The sequence below is a fragment of the Oryx dammah genome, unplaced genomic scaffold (genome assembly GCF_014754425.2).
Source record: "Oryx dammah isolate SB20612 unplaced genomic scaffold, SCBI_Odam_1.1 HiC_scaffold_25, whole genome shotgun sequence".
NCBI lineage: Eukaryota > Metazoa > Chordata > Mammalia > Artiodactyla > Bovidae > Oryx > Oryx dammah.
The window spans coordinates 18623949-18644548 of NW_024070209.1; the positions used below are offsets into that span (position 1 = coordinate 18623949).

Sequence of the window (20600 nt, forward strand, 5' to 3'; positions counted from 1 at the left end):
CTGCTGGGTGAGATTTTTGTTGTTGTTCATTTCACCAGGATACTCTTAAACATGGCTGTTTTGATTCATTACTTAAAACTCACTTGAATGGTTCAGCCAGCTTTCTTTATTTCTGTCAGTTTAAACCTAGTTATGTTTCAGTTGTGACTGTTAGTTAGTCTAAGTTATTTTCCAGTACTAAAAAAGCAATTTTCTTAATAATATTTGCTTCCTATTGACATAATAAAGGAGGCAAATTAGACCTCACAGTGCCCTTGAAATTGCTAAATAAGTAATTCTTCTGTGACTGGAAAGGAGGCTTACTGGTGACAAATTCTATTGTCCCCAACATTAGAGGCTCAGATGAGGAGTAGCCTTCTGAATGTGTTCTTAAGTGGGCGTTGGGGAGGGGGGAGCTAGGCTCAAGGTTATTGCTAAATAGAAACAACCACGACTTATGCAAGATTCATTACACAGAAAGCGACACAGCAGATTCATTGACTTAACATTCACGAATTCAGTTATTCATGAAACAATGACCAGGAAGATCCAAGACATACAGTAATTTGTAGTTTGAGTCAGGTGTGCTTGAAATACCTATGCAAGGGCAGGTCATTTAGCTGGCGACAAGCTGGCTGTCCAGTTGTTTTTAGCTCATTGTCATGAATGTAGGAAGTCTTGAACTGGTCAGAATTTTTTTTTCTTTATAAAAGAAAGCCAGTTGGTAGGGCTCATGATAAAGACTGAAGAGGGATAAAGAGGTCCTAGAAGTGAGTTTCTTAAACCAGAAAACAAACAGAAATCTGGGACAAATCTGTAAGCTGGTGTGCTGTGGTTGGCAGTAGATTGAGTCTCTGAAATGTATGATTCAAAAATAAGAGCAATTTCTAGGTATATCTCAGGGATTACACTGGCCAGTGTGTAAGATTGCACTTTCTGGGACACCTGTAATCTGTGGCATCAATCGTGCACCCATTAGTGTTTGTGAAGACCTTGGGGGTTCTCTTGTGGAATTCTGACTCTAATATATTTCCACCTGATTTTTTTTTTTTTTATGGAGGCTAAGTAGTGATATGGTGACCGAATAACCTTTTTAAATTACACCATTAATCTTGTAGGTCAGCTGAGATGTCTTTAATCTCTTGTTGTTGAAGTCTTTAAGATCAGGTAAAATTCCCAGCATGTATTAGTAGCCACTTGTATTAAACCCCTGGCTATATTTTCCAAAAAGAATATCCGGCTCATCAGATCCTGCCAGCCTCCTAGGAGGAAACCCTCCTGTAGAGGGAGGGCAGTGAGACAGTGTGTCTCCAAGTAGAACTGGAGATTGGGACAGTATCTTCCCTAAATCCTGGAGGTCTGAGATTGGGCATGAGATCAGGGAGAAAGGTGGCATCTTACTGTGTTGTTAAAAAGTGCTTAGAATAGAAATTCATGTACAGCAAGCCATCAGGCTCCCAGTATCACTATAACTTATGGGATTACCTTCGCCCCCTGCCCCACCTTGTTCATATCTAGTTTCCTTCCAAGGTAAAATTTTAAACTCCCAGTTATAACATAGACAAAGGATAGTATTGACATAAATAAACCCTGAATTTTAAAGAGTGGCTTTCCTGGGGATAAGGACAGCTATGATTTTTAAACAGGAAACTAGTAAGGAAAAGAAGAGAAAAAGGCAGGGAATAGAGCAGCTGGCTCTCTTCTCATTGCTGGATAAGGAACCCACAGTGCTCTGACACTGGGCAGGCAGAAGCATACACTCAGTATCAAGCCTGAGTCTCTGTACATGGTGGGTTATGCGTATCTATAGGGTTGCACCAGGAGCAGATGTACAGATAAGTCTGTGCGTGCACGAGTGCTTAGTCACCCAGTCGTGTCCAACTCTTGGCAACCCTATAGGCTATAGCCCACCAGGCTTCTCTGACCATGGGGCTTCTCCAGGCAAGAACACTGGAGTGGGTTGCCATGCCCTCCTCCAGGGGATCTTCCCAACCCAGGGATGGAACCCAGGTCTCCCGCACTGCAGGCAGATTCTTTACCACCTGAGCCACCAGGGAAGCCCGTTCTACCACAGAACCAAGGAGCAGAACTGGAGCAGAGAGTGGTCTCTAGCTTCTGCATGAAGCTCTTTACCATCTTCAATGCTGAAAGACCCTATCTGGTATGACCAGCTCCTCTGGTCTTAGTTTCCACTTTTGGGGGGCTGGACCTCATATTCTTAATGGGCTGGGGAAATCGCCAGCGCTCTAAATTTCCTGGGGATTGAATTGTTATAGAGAAGTCCCTATGGTTTGAAGGCACTAGAGTGTTCCTCTTGGGAGTCGTCTCCCTCCGTGGCCAAGCCCCAGGGCCTTTGGTGTGCACACAGATTCCCCTGTAGTCCGTCTTGGCAGGCTTGCCATCCCTCCCATTCCCAGCATATTTGTTCTCTGTGTCTCAGAGGGTGAGGCTCTGCGGGTGTGGGTGTGTAGCCTATCAGCACCTGGGTGGTGGATAGCACCCCAGCCACCCTGTGACCAGAGGTTTCTCTTCTGACCTTTCTAGCCATTCTGCTTACAAAGGTTATTTTTGGTTTGGTTTGCTTTGTATGTTTAGCTGATGTCATGATAAAGTTTTATGATCAGATATTTACTAAGCTAGAATCTAAGCAGTTTTTACTATTAAGGAAGATATGACTATCAGACTTCAGACTGAAAGATGAGAAACTTAGGATGATGATGGTGTGTCTTGGTGGAACCACTGTGGGATTCCCCAGGAGACATGGCTTTTAGCCATTCTAGGTCCAGTGATCTGGGCAAGTCACTTGGCTTCTCTAGGCCACTGTCTTCTCTACTTAGATATAAGAATTTCTGATGAAGAAAACTTTTTTTCTCCTTCAACAAGTAAGTCCTATGGATAAAATCATTCCCACATTTTTATGTAAGAACAAGTATATTAATTCCTCTACTCTTTTGCAATTATACCTTCAAATCTCCAGTCCATCATTTTTTTAAAAATATGCTTTAGTTATAGAAAAGATCAGGTCGATTTGTCGAAAATTGTGAGTTACAGAACCTTTCCAAAAAGCCCAGGCTTTCTGCTTGAAGTTTATATGTGTGAAAAAGCTAGGCTTACTGATAGCTAAGGGCTTATTAAAATATATAACTTATTACCATGTCTCATTCATGGTATTTGATTATTAAATATCTGTGGAGTTGCTGAATGAATAAGCATCCTCCAGGTACTTTTAACATCTAGGTGTGGATCTTTGGTATGAAGCACATGTATTGCTTATTTGAGGGTTTCCCAGGTGACTTTTCAGAATGCTTTTTGTACTTTGATTCCTCAAAGGGCAAGCAAGATACTTCCCTTATTTATAGAGTTGACTTTCCCAGGAAACTTGCTGTCAGAGTTTCTCGTCCTCATACCCACATGTCCAGTCCCCTGTTCTCCCATAGATACACAGTTTTAACTAGAGAGATGGCCACCCAGAATAAAGATGACATTTCCAGACTCCCTTGCAGGTAGGCGTGGCTGTGCGACTCAGTCCTGGCTCTGTAAAGAGAGAAGCAGCAATAGTGTAACTTTTCCCATTACACCCTTGAGAGCTGTGCCTTGCTTCCACTTTTCTCCCTTCCCACTGGTTAAGAAGACTCTATGAACATGGGCTAACACAGCAGCGTTTGTTTTTTTTTTCCCCACCATTAAATTTTTTTTTTTTTCTTTTCTTTTCTGACCACACAGCCCGTGTGATCCTAGTTCCCAGATCAGGAGTTGAAAGTGGAAGCACAGTCTCAAACCACTGGACTGCCAGAGCCGTCCCCTAACACAGCAAGTTTTGAAGAGCCAAAAAATAAAGGAACTTAGGTCCCAAGCAACTTCATGGAGCCCATAAATACACGTGAAGTTAAATTTCACAGCACTTTTATTCCAAATTGCCACAAATTCCCAATTAGTAGGGTATGCATTTGTGAGAATTGCTTCATCGTAAACCAGTGTCCCCTTTAATTTGTTCTGCTTAGACTTATTAATGGAATCATGATGTCCTTTGTTGTATTTGAAAATATTTGGAAATAAGCTATGTTCCTGAAGTGGGGGAGCAGCTCCAGCACTAAGCATGGTGTTCATTGGCAGCAACACAGCCCGCGCTGGCCTGAGATGGTCGCTCCATGTGAGTTGCTATTTAATATGAAACTTGGTGAGACTGGCTAGGACTTCTGTTGCTCAGTTCCATCAAGTTCATCCAGCATGCGTCACTGTCCTCTTGTACCTAAAGCAGGCTCTGCCACATGCCTTTAGAGACAGAAACAAAGGTAAAGAGACAGCTTTGCCCAGGGGCGGGAGAGAGAGGCTGGCTGAGCTTTGTTGCTGTTTAGCTGCTGAGTCCTGTCCAACTCTTTTGCAACCCCATGGACTGTAGCCCACCAGGCTCCTCTGTCCATGGGATTTCCCAGGCAGGAATACTGGAGTGGGTTGCCATGCCCTTCTCTAGGGGATCTTCCTGACCAAGGATCAAACCTGAGCCTTCTGATTGGCAGTCGATTTCTTTTTTTTTTTAATTTATTTATTTATTTTTAATTTTTACTTTACAATTCTGTTTTTTTTTTTTTATCATTTGAATTTTTTTAAATTTATTTATTTATTTTTAATTTTTACTTTACAATTCTGTATTGGTTTTGGCATAGATTGACATGAATCCACCACAGGTGTACATGCGTTCCCAAACATGAGCCCCCCTCCCACCCCCCTCCCCACAACATCTCTCTGGGTCATCCCCGCGCGTCAGCCCCAAGCGTGTCATATCCTGCATCAGACATAGACTGGCATTTCGATTCTTACATGATATTATACATGTTTCAATGCCATTCTCCCAAATCATCATACCCTCTCCCTCTCCCTCTGAGTCCAAAAGTCCGCTATACACATCTGTGTCTTTTTTGCTGTCCTGCATACAGGGTCATCATTGCCATCTTCCTAAATTCCATATATATGTGTTAGTATACTGTATTGGTGTTTTTCTTTCTGGCTCACTTCACTCTGTATAATCGGCTCCAGTTTCATCCATCTCAGCAGAACTGATTCAAATGTATTCTTTTTAATGGCTGAGTAATACTCCATTGTGTATATGTACCACAGCTTTCTTATCCATTCATCTACTGATGGACATCTAGGTTGTTTCCATGTCCTGGCTATTATAAACAGTGCTGCAATGAACATTGGGGTACATGTGTCTCTTTCAATTCTGGTTTCCTCTGTGTGTATGCCCAACAGTGGGATCGATTTCTTTACCAGTGAGCCACCTGGGAAACTTGGCTGAGCTTACAAGAGGGGAACAGATATGGTCCACAGCAGTGGTTCTCAAAGCTTGGTACTCAGACAGCAGCATCAGTAACTTGTCAGAAATGCATATTCTCAGGCCCGAACCCAGCAGAGCTAGTCAGCAGCTCTGGAGGTGAGGCTCAGAGCCTGTGTTTCTGAAGCCTTCCACCATGTTTAGATGAGACTCTAATGAGTGTGGGAGAGCTGAGAGTGTGGGTAACAACGGCTGTATCCTGATGAGAGTTACTGGTCCAGAAAAACTGCAGCTAGAGAAAAAGGACTAGGTGGGGAATGAGATGAGGAAACATCCTCTTCAGAGAGAGGAGGAAAAATAAGCTGGGATTCATGTGCTGCTCCGAAAGTGGGTCTAAATACTGTACCTCCTGAATTGGGCCACCTGCTTCCACATCTGTCCTCAGCCACTTGTGCAGACATGCCTTTGTATCACCCCGTGTACAGACTGTGCTCCTTACCACTGCCAGTACTTTTAAAGTGGCAAAAAGTGCTATAGCCCCTTGCTGACTGCAAATGAAAAGGGAAGGCTCTTCAGCCACTTACCTCTCAGCCTGCTGAGACCCACGTTAGTCTGGAGGAGGGTTTTGAGCCAGGAGCCAAGCCCTTTCATGGCTATGAAGAAAAAAAAATGGAATTTCCATGTAAGGGCTACCAAGAATATAAGTGCCTATTTAATAAATTATTTTTTGAGATGCCTTTTCCATTTTGGTAGTTGAAGTCTGAAAAATGTTTGGAGTACTATAATTATCATTTCTGGGAAAAAATACACATTGCAGTATTTTTGTTTTTGCTGCAGGTCAAGTTGTAGTTCAGGATGGAAAGTAAACACATCCCTTTGCTCAGCTGCAGCTCACATATTTGTAGTCTCCGGGTGCCTTCGCAGTGGACGAGGGTTTACACCGTGGGTACACAAAGGATACAAAGACGGCATAGAAACGGGGGGCCCTTTCAGGGGCTCAGCCCAGCACATGTCTGATCAGAAAGTTGGAGCTGGAGCCAAAGGAACGGTCAGAGAGGTGGAGAAGTCTTCACAGAAAGTCATGGGAAGGCAGTGAGGCTGCTGTGAGAGGTGCTGACCGTCAGAGGTGGTCTGCAGTGAAGAGGTGGTCTCTCCCACTGGGAGAGCCTTCCTTCAGGGCATGGGGTAAATGTCAGGAGGCCTTTGCATGGGGGAGTCACTTGTTACCATATATGCCATCTTGTCAGTCAGGTCGCTGTGGAAGCAGGGCCCATCCACACATCCTGAATGCAGAAATAGCTAGGGAAGACTCCCCAGGGAAAACTCCATGAATAAGTCAGCTGCCTGTCTTCTCTCCAGAGTGAGGAACTAGTCTTTATAAGTAACCTTTACAAAAAAAGGAATGAATAAAGTAGTCGAAGCTGACAGAGAAACAGCACTTGAGCACAGCTTTCAGCGTAGTAAGATGACGACGTGTGTTGGGCATGCTGAGGAGTGTTGGGGGGGGGGGCGGGGGGTATATAGCATATTTATGTGTGTGATGGTCATCTCTACCTTGGTCTTCCCTGAGCTCCCCTAGCGGCTCAGACGGTAGAGAATCTGCCCGTAGTGCAGGAGACCTGAGTTCAATCCCTGGGTCAGAAAGATCCCCTGGAGAAGGGAATGGCAACCCACTCCCGTATCCTTGCCTGGAGAATTCCATGGGTAGAGAAACCTGGTGGGCTACAGTCCATGGGGTCACAAAGAGTTGGAAACGACTGAGTGACCAACACTTACCTTTGTCAATAAGAGTAAACATTTAATGATCTTATCTGGGTTCATTATGCCCAGGCATCATATTGGGTGTTAGGTTTAAAACAAACGGAAACAGAAAGTGAGCTAATCAGAGAACCTACGAGGTTTTGTATGTGCGTGTGTGTGTGTTTATACACATACATATGCATACATAAAAATGTATGAAATATTCTTTTATATTTATATAATATTTTATATTTGAAAGAATGTGTATATTCTTTTAGTCGCTAAGAAGTCTTGTAGAGTAAGGTTTGTTTTTATTATTATTATTTTGTATTGGAATATAGCCAATTGACAATGTTATGGTAGCTTCAGGAGACAGCAAAGGGACTCAGCCATACATACACCTGTATCTATTCTCCCCCAAACTCCCCTCCCATCCAGGTTGCCACATAACATTGAGCAGACTTCTCTGTGCCATCTTACAGTTTCACAAGAGTCCTTGTGGAACAGGTATTTTTATGCCCTGTTCAATACACAGGTATACTAAGTATTCTGAGGCCTAACTCAAAGCTCAGACTTTTTCTAATAATTAATGATGGGGATGATAAGAACTACTATTAGTTGGGCACATAGATGTGTCAGGCATAGGCCTACTTGTAATATTTATCTCCTTGACACTTACAACAACCCTGAGGAAATTATGACCCAGAGAGATCACACAGCTAGTTGTAGAAGAGTCAAGATTTGAACATAGTTCTTTCTGGCTCTCAAACATTAGTGGTAAACCCCTAGCTTAACTGACTCCCATGTAAAGAAGATTAAAAAGTAACCACTGTTAAATGACAAATAAGTTGATACAGACAAGTAGTTTATCTTCAGTAAAACAGAAATAAGAAAAGTAGGAAGAGGAAGGAAAAAATAAATGGCCAAAATATGTTTTCAGAACTGTTTCTGTATTTTTAGCCACGTGTGATTTTTTTTCTCCCCGGAATGGGCAAACCCTCATGAGAACTCCCAGTTGAACAGTAAGAAAGCTTGCTGTTCCTTATTTGCCTGCTCTTCTCAGCAGACAAAACAGCAGCAGTGTTCTGTAGACTCTACTGTCCTTCATTCATCTGCCTTTTGTGGTTGATTTATCATTTTAACCACATAAATATAGTCACTTTGAGGAACCTCTGAAGACGTTAGGTTGGCACATAATATTCTTTGGAGTCCTTCTGAAGGTGTTTGAGATCCATATACCACCTCTGGGACTCAGGAAGTTATTGACAATATTATTGACAGAGCCCTTGGTTTACAGTTCTTTGATTTTAAAAATCACATATGATCACATTTCCTACTATACTGCAAAAGCTCTACAGTGATAACAAATATTAGAGTTCTTAAAAAAAAAAAAAAAGACTGCTCCCTCCTTTAATCCAACAGTTAGTTATTTGTTGGTCTTCCTTAAACAAGCAGAGGCCAAAAGCCCCTGGAACCTGCTTGCAGAGGAAGGGCTCACAGGGCTTCTGGTTGGAGTAGGTTCATTAGGCGCCCACAAAGGCCAGTGCCTCGTTTTACAGATGGGACACACCAGACAGATCCTTCATTTCACCTTTTAAACATCTGGCATTTTAATCTGTTTTCTCAAATCCATGTCACATTTACACAAAGTAACAACCAAGTTAGTAGCAGCATCCTCTTCCTCTGGAGGAAAATTTGAAGTATGGAAAGTGACCCACCCAAAAGTCTCAGAACCACTCAGCACAATAGAGGCTTTGTTTGTGTTTGATAATGGATGTTGCCTTCCATTTACACCACCCTGGAGAGTTCTTCATTTCTAATGTTTATGCCTGTGTGACATTTTCAAGCTGTTAGGAAGATTCCTCTTAAGATGTTGCTGAACTGACTATACAAATTTAGTTCATTTAAGTCTTTCCTCATTAGTCATTTGCCTTATTCTCTGATAATTTTCATTCATTTTTGGGGGGGTTGTGTATATGGCAACAAGGGGACAAGTAGTATTCAGAGAAGGCTATATAGTTTATTAGGTAAAATTAATCTTTTTGAAACCAATCTTCAGTTCTTTTACATTTATCTAGGCTCTCCTTAGGCCTTATTTTATTGCCAGAATTTTGAAAAAATGAATTCATTGTTACATTTTGAAAACTTATCATATATGAATATATGAATAATTATTTGAATGGCAAATCCTTCTGGGAGTAAATTCAATATATGTTCCTGGTGTGAATTAACAGATGATGAAATAAAATATCTCTGGACTCAACAACTCTAATAAATTTCCGTAAACTATGATTTAAAACCCTGGCAGATGCATGTGGGGCCCATTTGGGGTCTCTCCCTTTCCCCGCTCCCTCTTCCCCAGCACCTACCACCTGAAACAGATCCTGGAAACCCCTCCAAGCTTTTTTCATTCCTCCCAGGAAGCTCTGACCCCTTTCAGGAAGATTCCAGAGAAATTGTTGATTCACGTTTCCTAAGGTTGAAAGCAGCTTTGAGTCTCCCAGGAGAATAGGAGATGGGAGTGCTCTGTGTGTGCTGGTAAAAAAAAAAAAAAATGTTAGTCACTCAGTCGTGTCCGACTCTTTGTGATCCCATGGACGGTAGCCCACCAGGCTCCTCTGTCCGTGGAACAGGGGATAGCAGTGGTGTGTGTGTGTGCTAGAACAGTGAATAAATTCTTACTGTACATTGGAGTCACCTGGGAGACTTAAAAATGACTGATACTGGGGTCCCACTTCTAGTGATTCTGACTTAATTGGTTTGGGATGTATTCTGAGCTTTTGAACCTTTTAAAGTTCCACAGGGGCTTCTGATGTTGAGAATCAGAATTCTAGCACTGCGGTTCTCAAAGGATAGCACGCGTGAGAATCCCCTGGAGGGTTTGTTCAGACAGACTTTGTTCAGCAGAGGGTTTGTTCAGGCCCCACGCTCAAGATGCGGGCCTTAGAATTGCCTCTGCAGCAAGTTCCCAGGGAAAGCCAATGTGCCGGTCAGTGGACCACTGTTAGAGAACCACCCGACTAGAGCACTTTGTCGCATCTGCTTCAGTGCAGATTCAGACTCAGTAGGCCTGGCATGGGTGGGCTCTGGGCTTCTATAGTTCTCACAGGCTCCCAGCTGATACTGTTGCAGGTGCTGCAGGCCCAGCCAGGCTCTAATTGAAAGCATCGTTTACAACTCAGCTCAGTAATATCCTGCTTAGAAAAGAGGTGTGGTCTGGAAGACGCCTGGAGGTACCAGGGGCTCAGCAATACAGCCTGGACCACTCAGTGGCAGGCAGACATCTGGAGGGCTTCATGCTTCTTTGGCATTTGGCCAGCTGCCATTTGCCAGGATGTTTGAACGTGCCCCTGGTAAAGCTTTGTTGTCAATAGAGAACTCCATTGTAAAGATTCTCATTTGGCTGGAAGAAGTAACACTGTGGTTATCAACCCTTATCACAGGATAGACTCACCCAGGGAGCTGTTGAAACAAATAGAAATTCTCAGGTTCCTCCCCCAGGAATTCTGATGTAATTGATTTGAGATGGGCTCCAAGACAGTGGCATACTTAAAAGTTTGTAAGTGAGCCTAATGCACAGCCAGGGTTGAGAACCACTGAGTTTAAGAATCACATGTTGTGGTCTTACAGATCATTTAATTATTGTTCTTTATATTGGGCTAATTTATATTCCACTCTGGTACAACTTTATTAGGTATTTGAAAACAATTTAATATGGCATGCTTAACAAACCACCAAGGAAAGGCTCTGTGTGGGTTCCATCACTGTTAAATTCTGAAAGAAAATGCTGGGAAAGTACAGCTGGTGTTTCCGAACGAGCTGAAATATGAAATATTTCTGGGACTGTATCAACAAGCCTAATTTTTTCCCCTTGGGGTTATGATTGTGTGGAACAAGTCTTCACTGCAGAGCTTGCCAAAAAAGGTTATGATAAAATCATGGAATGTGAATGAAAAGAATTCACAGTGTAACTTTAAAGGAGTCGGTCTCTAAATTTAAAAGCATAGGATAAAATATCTCACATTTGTAATAGAAGCTTTCAGAACAAAATAATGCTGGATGTAAGAAAGCCCCTCCTTTATGTCTGTACGGCCAAGGAGCAGATGAGATGGGGAAAAGGGCCAACCAGAAAGTGATGAGGACACAGCCGAAGACCCTGAACCTCTTTATCTTTGCAAGTGACCTTCGCATTCTACATGTGAGCAAAACTGTAGCCATTGACTAGACATGCACATACCAGGAAAGTTGAAGTTTCTCTTGCTTTCCGCATTGCGCACTAGTGTGAAGACTGCTTGGGAGGCTCTGCCACTTATTGTGTGACCTCCGCCAAGTTCCTTAGTCTCTCTGTGCCCGTCTCCTCATCTACTGAGTAGCGATGCCAAGGTCGTCTCCTTCACATGGGAGGGTGAAGGGCCGTGAGCACGCGGCTAGGCGTGGCGCCTCCTTCCCCAGAGAAGGTGTCCAGTGGGTAGATGCTGCTTTCAGTGCTCCAGCCTGATGGTGAGAATTGAATCCTTAATAAGAACTGTCACTCACCAAAATATTTTTCTTGTCTTTACTGGTATTTCTACTTGTGAATTGTACTAATTCAGATTTCTTCTTAACTATCATGAGATAAATATTCTCTACATGGAGAGTAAGCTTGTTCTTGCCTTGGAGCCTTTATTCTTGCTGTTTCCTGTATCTGGGACTGCCCCCCTCCCCGGTCCTACATTTGCCCACCTTCCGCCACCTTTTATCCTGGTCTTTGTGCAGGTGCCGTGTCCTGCCTTCACCTACCTGGCTAGTACTTTATACCCAGATGTCCAATTCTGCTTCCAAGAATTTGTTGCTATCTGGCATGATGCTGTGTAGTTCTTTGTTTATTATGTAACTCCTTTGGAATGGTAAATCCAGGAAGGCAAGCAAGGACTTTGTTTTATTGCCTGCTCTAAGCCCTCTGCCTAGAACCCCTGGTGCGTGGAAGTCACTCAGTAAATATGTGTTGAATGAATGGATTAAAAAAAGGATTCACAGATTGCTTCTCAACTGGTACCAAGATGTGTCTCCCAGGACCACCTAGTGGCCCCTGTGGTACCCTCCATCAATGCCATTGCTACTCTGGGACTTTGGATTATAAAGGAATGAGGTTATAATAAAGGAAGGAGATTACCAGTGAGGTGTGGGGAAAACAGTGATCCCAGACTCTTCCCTTCTTAATGCCGTGTTCTACCTGCTATATTAGTTCTAATCCAAATTTGGGGTCCCTTGAAATATCACCATAGTTAGGAATGCCCAAGGATTGTCTCCGAATGATGACGGGTTCCCTGTGTGCATGTATGCTGTATATATGAGAAGCAGGATAGACTTCAGCAAAGCAGAGTGCCCAGAAGCAGCTGCCAGTCTCAGTTTACTAGTCCATTTTGCATGGCCTGGGGCTTCCCTGGTGGCTCAGATGGTAAAGAATCTGCCTACCATGCAGGAGACCCGGGCCCCATCCCTGGGTCAGGAAGATCCCCTGGGGAAGGAAATGGCTACCCACTCCAGTAGTCTTGTCTGAAGAATTCCATGGACAGAGGAGCCTGGTGGGCTACAGTCCATGGGGTTGCAAAGAGCAGGACACGACTGAGCAACTCTCACTCATTCACATGGCCTGTTTTCCATTAATAAGTGTACAGAGTATCTGCTGTTATTTTTAAGTGGCCATTTTAAGAGATTTTGAAAAAGGAAGAAGGCTCCATTGTCAGATGTGTGAGACTCTACAGAAATTAAATAGAATGAGGATCTGGCAGTAAAATTTTTCTGTTTAGTCATTTTTCTTTTGGCTTTGGTTTTATTGAAATCTGTGTTTAAAGCAAAAAAATAAAACCTTGAATGCATTTGCTACTTGTAGATCATGATTGTACTTTTCCTTTTGACATGTGGACCTGGAGAAAGTCTACAAATAGCCAAGATGCAGGCACATGGGTTAAAGTGATGAGGATTGATAGAAACTTGCCATTATTATTGTAATGTCACTTTAATATGGGGCGACCCTCAGCATTTTGAGGACTCACCTCTTTAAGGAAGATTATTAATATGATGTTAATATGATGAAACCAGCTTATTTCCCTTAATTATCTCTGTTGTAAGTGATACTGTCGCTTTAGTTTTTCTATATCTGGGGAAGTTTTTTTTTTTTTTAAGATGCCAGTTGTGAAGTGTTGCCAGGGGAACCAGACTGAAAAGCTTGTTAATTAGGTTAAATATTATATATTGATTTGTTAGACACCATAGGGAAAGAGTTAAGAGAGGCTTCTGTTCAAATGGATAAAACTTAAAATTCAGAGGTAATGTCATAGCAGCCTTCTAAATGATAGAAGAATATACGGTGTGTCTATAGTTTTCTCTTTATTTTCTCCACGAAAGAGAGATGGAGGAGAGACAAATGAATAAATGAAATCTACTGCAGGAATTATTGAGAAACAGGCTGAGAAAGAAGGTATCAGAAAGACAATTCCTGGTGCTCTGATAACCATAGTTGGGTTTAAGTGACAGACAGATGACTGGTTGGAGCAAGGGAAGGATGCTGGATGAGTAGGTGTTCTAGGTAATCTACTGAAAGGTGAATAGATGGTAGAAGGAAAGAATAAAGCTAAGAACACTAATGATTACAAAAATAAAAAAATTATATCTTAGAAATCTAAATTCCTTGAAAGCATCATCACTTTACAGTTTGCCAAGTCAGTATAACAGGCTTGAATCTTATGCCTGCTAGCTAGTCATGTAGTTATCAACACAGCCTTGAAAAATAGAAACTGTTAGAAATACAAGGAGAAGTTGCTGGTTCATAGTGGGAGATGTTAGAAATACAAGGAGAAGTTGCTGGTTCATAGTGGGAGATTTTTATAGATACTTCTTGGAAATCAGGTAAAAAATGTAAGATCTGGGTAAGCTGAGGGTCATAATTAAGCTTGATTTAATAGATTTGCAGGTTTGAATTCAATAAACAGAATATATGTCCTTTATGAATACTCATATATTTTAAAGTTGGCCATCGGCCATGTAAACATACCCCCATGCCAATAAAACAGAAATGGATAAATTCAAGAAATTAACAGAAGTAGAAGATTGTATAGCCTAAATTCTCTGACAATAGGGCAGTGAAACTATAAATTAAACTCAAAAAGAAAGCCGAAGACAATCTACCCATGCCGAAATTTGCTAACTGTTCTTAAATGTCTTTAGTTAAAGAGGAGATCAAATGGAATTAGAAATGATGAGTTACATTAAAGTAGTACATATCAGAAATTAAAACAAAAACAGCATCTGGCTGAAGTGTTAAAATCTTAATTAAAATTATTCAGACTTCTGAGAAGATAAAAGAGAAAGTGAACTAAACAGTAATCTTTAAATTTAGAGGAAAGCCAGTTAAGCGTTCTGAAAAACAAAGAAGGAATAAATTTGAAAACTTGAAAGAACCCTTGAACATATAAAGAAAGAAAGCTTGGTCCGTAAAGCCTGAAGTGAATTTGAAAATCTAGGGGAATGAGATATTTCTTAACTAATATGTGTTAGTACAGATAATTCTAAAAGAGGTGGAACACCTGAATAATCTAGTAACCAAAGAAGAAATCAGTTCTTTCCTTCTTTAAAAAAACAAACAAACAAAACTCCAGAGTTCAGGTAGTTTCATAAGTGAGTTGTATGAAAACATCAAATAATAGAGAAATCTTGGGTTACTCGAACTGCTTTATAGCCGAGAAAGAGGTAGAATGATAAACATTTCATTAAGAAAGTTCTAAAACTAAAACTGGATGAGGCCAGCGTGTGCACGCACAAACACACACACACGTACACAAAGAGAGAGCTTCAGGCTAGTATTACAAACTTATTAATCTAAAAATATCAGAATGTTGGGAAGTCAAATCCAGCTGGGTCTTTAGAAACAGGGTTTATCCTCAGACTGGTTTGAGATCTACTAATTGATCATATTAGTAAATTAAAGGGAAAGCCAATATGAATCTTGACAAAAGTTGAAAAAGCATTTAGTAAGATTTAGTCCTTATTTTTAACATTCTTAAGTCATTTCAGTTCAGACAGTGTTTGTGGTGGGCCTACCTTAATCCCACCTGTGTGACTAAGGCAGGTCTTAAGTAAATCTCTCAAGGCTTGAGCTGCAAAATATACACCAGTAGGTGACAATGTTGGAACTGTTAAAAGAAACTTAGACAGCAGAATAAATAGGAAGATCTAATGTGTTGGGTTGTATTGAAGCATATATTTGAGAAGTCTGATCATACGTAACAAATATTTTGCGTGATTAGAATGTAGTAGAATGTGATGCAGAATACGTCCACGACAGCACATTAACAAGAGGAGAAATTAAGTGCTAGTTCCAGTTAAAGTCGTAGCCATCTTATTAATTGTGAGACCATGTGTTTGTATTTGCCAGATCATCCATCAATGTACTTTACATGCTTCATCTCCCTTATAGCTTTCTCCTCCTCAGCTCTTTGATCTGTTCTGCCCACACTGATGCGGATCCAGGAACTGAATTTCTTTTACTTATGTTCTCTTCTCAAGGCAATTGCTCAGGGTTGTGATGGGAAATCGGGTATATGCATCCTCTGTACATCCCGTTGCTGCCACACTGGCCTCTTGCTTTTCTTGGGACACACAGAACTGCCATAGCTGTGCCCTCTGCTGGGACACGCTTCTCCGTGGCCCACCCCTCACTTCTGTGAACCTGTTCAAACATCAGCTTCCCACTGATGCCTATTCCAACCAAATTGTAACTGGATCCCCTCCCCCCACCACTTCTTCCGTGCACTGATTCCCCCTTGCTCTGTTCTGCTTCCCACACACACACCCAACACTTACCACCTGCTCCTACTATATAGTTTGATTATTTATTTTACCAATTATTTTATACCACTGTCTCCTGGATTGTAAACTATATGAGGGCAGAGATCTATGTCTGTTTTCCTTGTGGAAACAAGGCTGCTGGAACAGCAGGCACTCAAGAAATATCTTTGCATGAATTTACTAGAACTATGAGTATGAAGACTCACCTATGCTATCTTTGGTTAGGTAAGAAATAGTTAGACAAGGGATATGGACAGTGAAATGCAAGATACAGCGTTAGACACGGGAGATGGTAGTGAAGTGAAAGATACAGCAATCAAGGTTGAAAATGACCTGAGGGACACTTAGATTTTGTAAATAGACCTACTTTTGTAATGTAAAGAGCTAAGGGGACTAGAAGTGAGGAGGCCTGGATTCTTGCTTTATTTTTACCACTAACCTTAGATAGTTCACTTGAATGCTAGGACTTCAGGTTCTTTATCTGCAAAACAGACTAAAATTTTCATTTAGAAGGATAAACTGGGAGACCTCTTGCACCTTACCCAGCTTTGTGATTCTCTGTAGGTTTTGCACAAGGAAAGACAGTTTATGAACATACCCCAGTACCACAAGGTGTGTTTTCCCCCAGCAAGTCCCAAACTCTTTGCCCGCAAAGGTCACGGGGCTGTGATGATGCGCTTTTGGTTTATTTCAGGGTTTTTCTCCAGGGCCTAATGTTGCTATAGGTTAATTAAAAGCTTAAACCAAGAAACTGAGCTGTAGACTGGGGCTTCATAAACTCGGTCTGTCTTTGCTTGATTTGTTTATTTATTTACTCTCTAAAATGGAAGTGCAGCAGTAGGTTAGTGACACAGTACTGGAGAAGGGAGAACGAGGTACATCTGATGGACCTCTGCTAGGGATAGAAACACTCTAGATGTCATTTAGGGAAATGACATGGGAATTGGGCTCAATATCCATCTTGCTGAAGCTTTCATATCATCTTAAGTACTTCATCGCCTCAAATTTCAGAGCAGGGAGGTCAAATTCCTCCATGTTGACTGCCATGCACCTTGTCTCCGGACCCCAAAATAGCCATTAGGTATTTGTGGGTCTGTTTTTGGTGTTTAAATGTACACTGTTCACAAAGAACAGACCTTAAAACTCCTTTCAAACTAAAGATCTTTTCAGTGGTCAGCGGCTCGGTCCCGTTTTCAGAGTCTCCGTGGCACATCCGTATCTTCCCTTGGTCTTTCCTCATCTGGTCCATGTGTTGGACACGGATTGTTCAGCACAAGGAAGGGGGATGGGATGACGGGAGAGGCGGTGTCCACCTCTCGCCCTGTGTCAGGAGCAGGTCTTGGGAGAGAGTCCCACGAGAGACAGCTGCATTTGAGGTTCTCGCTGGATATCTGTCTGTCTCCTCCTCTTGGCTAGTTAGATCATAAAGACTGCCTGCACTTCTGGGCAAAGTGCTCTGCGCTGCCCCCTTGGGCCTGTGCTAAACTCTTTCTCTCCCATTCAGAAGAGAAGCCAGATTGCTCCAAGGCCCGCTGTGAAGTCCAGTTCTCTCCACGTTGTCCTGAAGACTCCGTTCTGATCGAGGGCTACGCGCCTCCTGGGGAGTGCTGCCCCCTCCCCAGCCGCTGTGTATGCGACCCCGCGGGCTGCCTGCGGAAAGTCTGCCAGCCAGGATACCTGAACATCCTTGTGTCCAAAGCCTCAGGGAAGCCGGGAGAGTGCTGTGACCTCTATGAGTGCAAACCAGGTATGCACAGGTGTGGTCCCAGCAGCCTCGCTGCTTTGCATCAGAGGGTAGCAGCAGCTAACCACCACCTCCCCTGCCCCCCCTACCCCCCACACACAGGCTATGCTGATGAGCTCTGCAGACCTGTTACTTTGAGCTACTGGCAGTCTGACTTCTGCCCTCCAGTCAGAGGACCAGATAATCAACTGGTACATAAGCACCTTCAGAGAGGGATCCTGGCTTTTTCTCCTCTTCTTTTTTTTCCTTCAAAGTTTGCTTGATAGGGGCAGTAGGGTTAAAATTTATGGTCCTCTGGCTGCCTTCTTCATTCCCCCAGAGAAGGTCATCATCCTCATTTGCAGATATATCTGTCATTTTAAAGTATTACATTTAAAAACAATCATCATACATAAAACAGAAAGTTATGTTTAGATAAATACATGCATCAAGTGCCAGCCATCTTATCGGGAAATACTCAGCCCCTGTCTGTCTGCGTGCCAGCTCCCCACCATTCCTCGGCTGACTTTATAGCATGTGCTGAGTCACCTTTGACTATTTACTCAACCTCTGTGCCACATTCGTTTTGTTGTCATATCCCAGCTGTTCCTTGCTCTATGGCATTTCTAACATCCTTGTTCTTGTGACTGCATTGTGGTCTGTGACTAGGTCTGGACTGGAGTGATTGCCTCTTTGAAAGTTTCTAACCATCGGTCAGATTTTTTTTTTTTTAACTGCTAGTTAAATGCTCAAGCCTCGCAATCCCTTGCTCGTCTCTTGAACTGTTGCATCTGAAATACCTCTGGCTGATCGTCACCATCCACAGAACCACCATTGGTCTAACGCTTTGTCTTTCTCTGTGTCTGCATCTTAACTCTTCAGTGCCCTGTTCCCTTCTTTTCTTGAACAGAAAATTTGAGTCATATTATAGTTCTCTCACATTGACTGAAATGAAAATGCCAGTGCCAAGACAGGGTTTTGAAGAAACAAGGAAACTGCAAAAATTCAAAGAGCCAGGGTTTTCATTTGGGGACTCTTAAGTGCAAGTAAACGTAACAGTGACCCATGCCTCTATTTGCCCCCCAGTTTTCAGTGTGGACTGCAGCACTGTGGAGTGCCCCTCCTTTCAGCAAACCGTGTGCCCCTTGGACAGCTACGAAACCCAAGTCAGACTCACAGCGGATGGCTGCTGCACTCTTCCAACAAGGTTGGTCTGTTGTCTGTTTATCACGCTTTCTCCTCTGTCCAGTGTGGTGGCATCTAAAAATCAATTTCAGGCATGCAGTTTGCTTTTCCCAAGTGCCAGGGAACCCTAAGATCCTCCTGTTTGTGTGGAGAAGTCACTGAACTGTTACTGTGACTTGGTAGTTCCACGTATGGGCCAAAGGCAGGTGTCCTCAGGATAAGTCCCTAATCCCTAGCAGATCCTCAGGCTGGGGTGCCTGTGCACTTTCGAGGCTGGGTCCTGAACAGGCACGTGTGTCCCTCAGTATGTAGCCAGGTAGGCAGCGAGGTATGGACCCACGGGAGGCATGTCGCTTGATCCTCCACAATGACTCTTAAGGTGTTTAACTGTTGTGTCCAACAGGACGGAGCACTGCATGCATCATAGAATTGCTCCTCAGGGGTCCTTAATGTTTGTTGTTACACATCTACCCAGAACCATAGCTTGCCAAGGCCACAGTGAGTTTAGATTTCCATAATGCTTTCTGAAGTAACAAACAAATCTCTCTTTGGCTTGATAGGGGGGAAACTGCTGTCATTTTAGTCTTAGTAGCATCTCCTTAACCCTGTGGGCCTAGGCTTACTCTAGAACTCAGGGGTGCCCAGACCACCTCGCTGCCAGGATTCATAGGACCACCATAGAGCTGGCACTTTGTGCTTTGCTTCTGGAAAGACTGAGCTGGGACACTGGGGGCTTACATGCTGTTCCCCTGCTGAGTTGCCCTCCCCTCTTCCCTGCCAGGTCCTCCCCTACAGCTTTCCCAGGCCACTAAGTCATGATTTTGACAAGTCATCTCATTTCTTTCAACTTCTGGTCCACAGTTAACATCCAGAGTTAACGTGGTGCCTTCCTTAACCCCATGTCTAGCCTCTTTCTCCCCCAGTACCAGGCACTTAGCATCTAGAGCTGTTGCAGGAGCAATTGTGATGATACAGATGGTTTGCTAAGATAGGAATGTGTATGGTCTCTAGTTAAGTATCGGTGATTTGTCCGTGATTGGAGTAGACATGCAGAATTGATTCTCATTACTGGTTTCTTCTTTCTTCTCTTAAAATGCTTTAATTCTTTGGCATTTCCTAATCATTGTCCTGAGAGAAACCATAGGATTCTCTCAGACATATTTTACAGGACTTACCCAGTCCTTTATAGTGTATCATAAAACACATGCAAAGATTTTTGTGACCTACAAAAATGCAGTGGTGCAGCCTTTTCTTATGACATTACAGTGTGCTAATTTACGTGAAATGCTTGGAAAGGGTGGAGGTATCGTGCAAACATACTTAACTTATCAGGAAAGGAAGAAAATGGAGCGTTGCTACTAGCGACAGATGTCCCTTCAAGGTCTTCCTGAAAAAAGGTGACACATGATATTAGACCACTTAATGTAAACTGAGCCAGTTGTAGATTCACAAGACCGGCAGAGAGGAAAAGGGACCAGTCTCAGTGCACTGTTATGAACATAACACCATCTGCATGTAGGAGGCACAGTAGGCTATTTTTTCATTCACGCTAGGGGGCCAAAATGGATAGAAGCCACAGGAAGGCATATTAAATCTCAATTTAAGAAAAAAATAATTTTTCACAACCAATGGTGCACAGTCGTGAACTTGGCTGTTTCCGGAGATAAACTGAGCTCCCTGTGGCTGGAGAGCCTTCTCTCCCTCTGGGTGGGCACCTTCCAGAGATGCTTAGGAAAAACATCACTGTGGAAAGGAGGTTTGAGTAGAGGCCTTCTTATCCCCATGCTTCTGTGAGTCCTGTAAACATAAACCTTGGGATGGTTATTATATGTTGACATAATTTTTACATTGAAATTCAGAACCAAAGAGTGGTCA

General features: G+C 42.7%; 1 protein-coding gene across 2 annotated transcripts in view; it reads left to right on the forward strand.

The window, feature by feature from the left end:
• CRIM1 (cysteine rich transmembrane BMP regulator 1) overlaps positions 1–20600 on the forward strand; it is a 208173-nt gene that overhangs the window by 76392 nt on the left and 111181 nt on the right. For both annotated transcript variants that reach the window (XM_040224625.1, XM_040224626.1), the window contains exons 3-4: positions 17322–17564; positions 18627–18747. In XM_040224625.1, coding sequence (XP_040080559.1) covers positions 17322–17564; positions 18627–18747 — 364 coding nt within the window. The remainder of the gene's footprint in view (positions 1–17321; positions 17565–18626; positions 18748–20600) is intronic.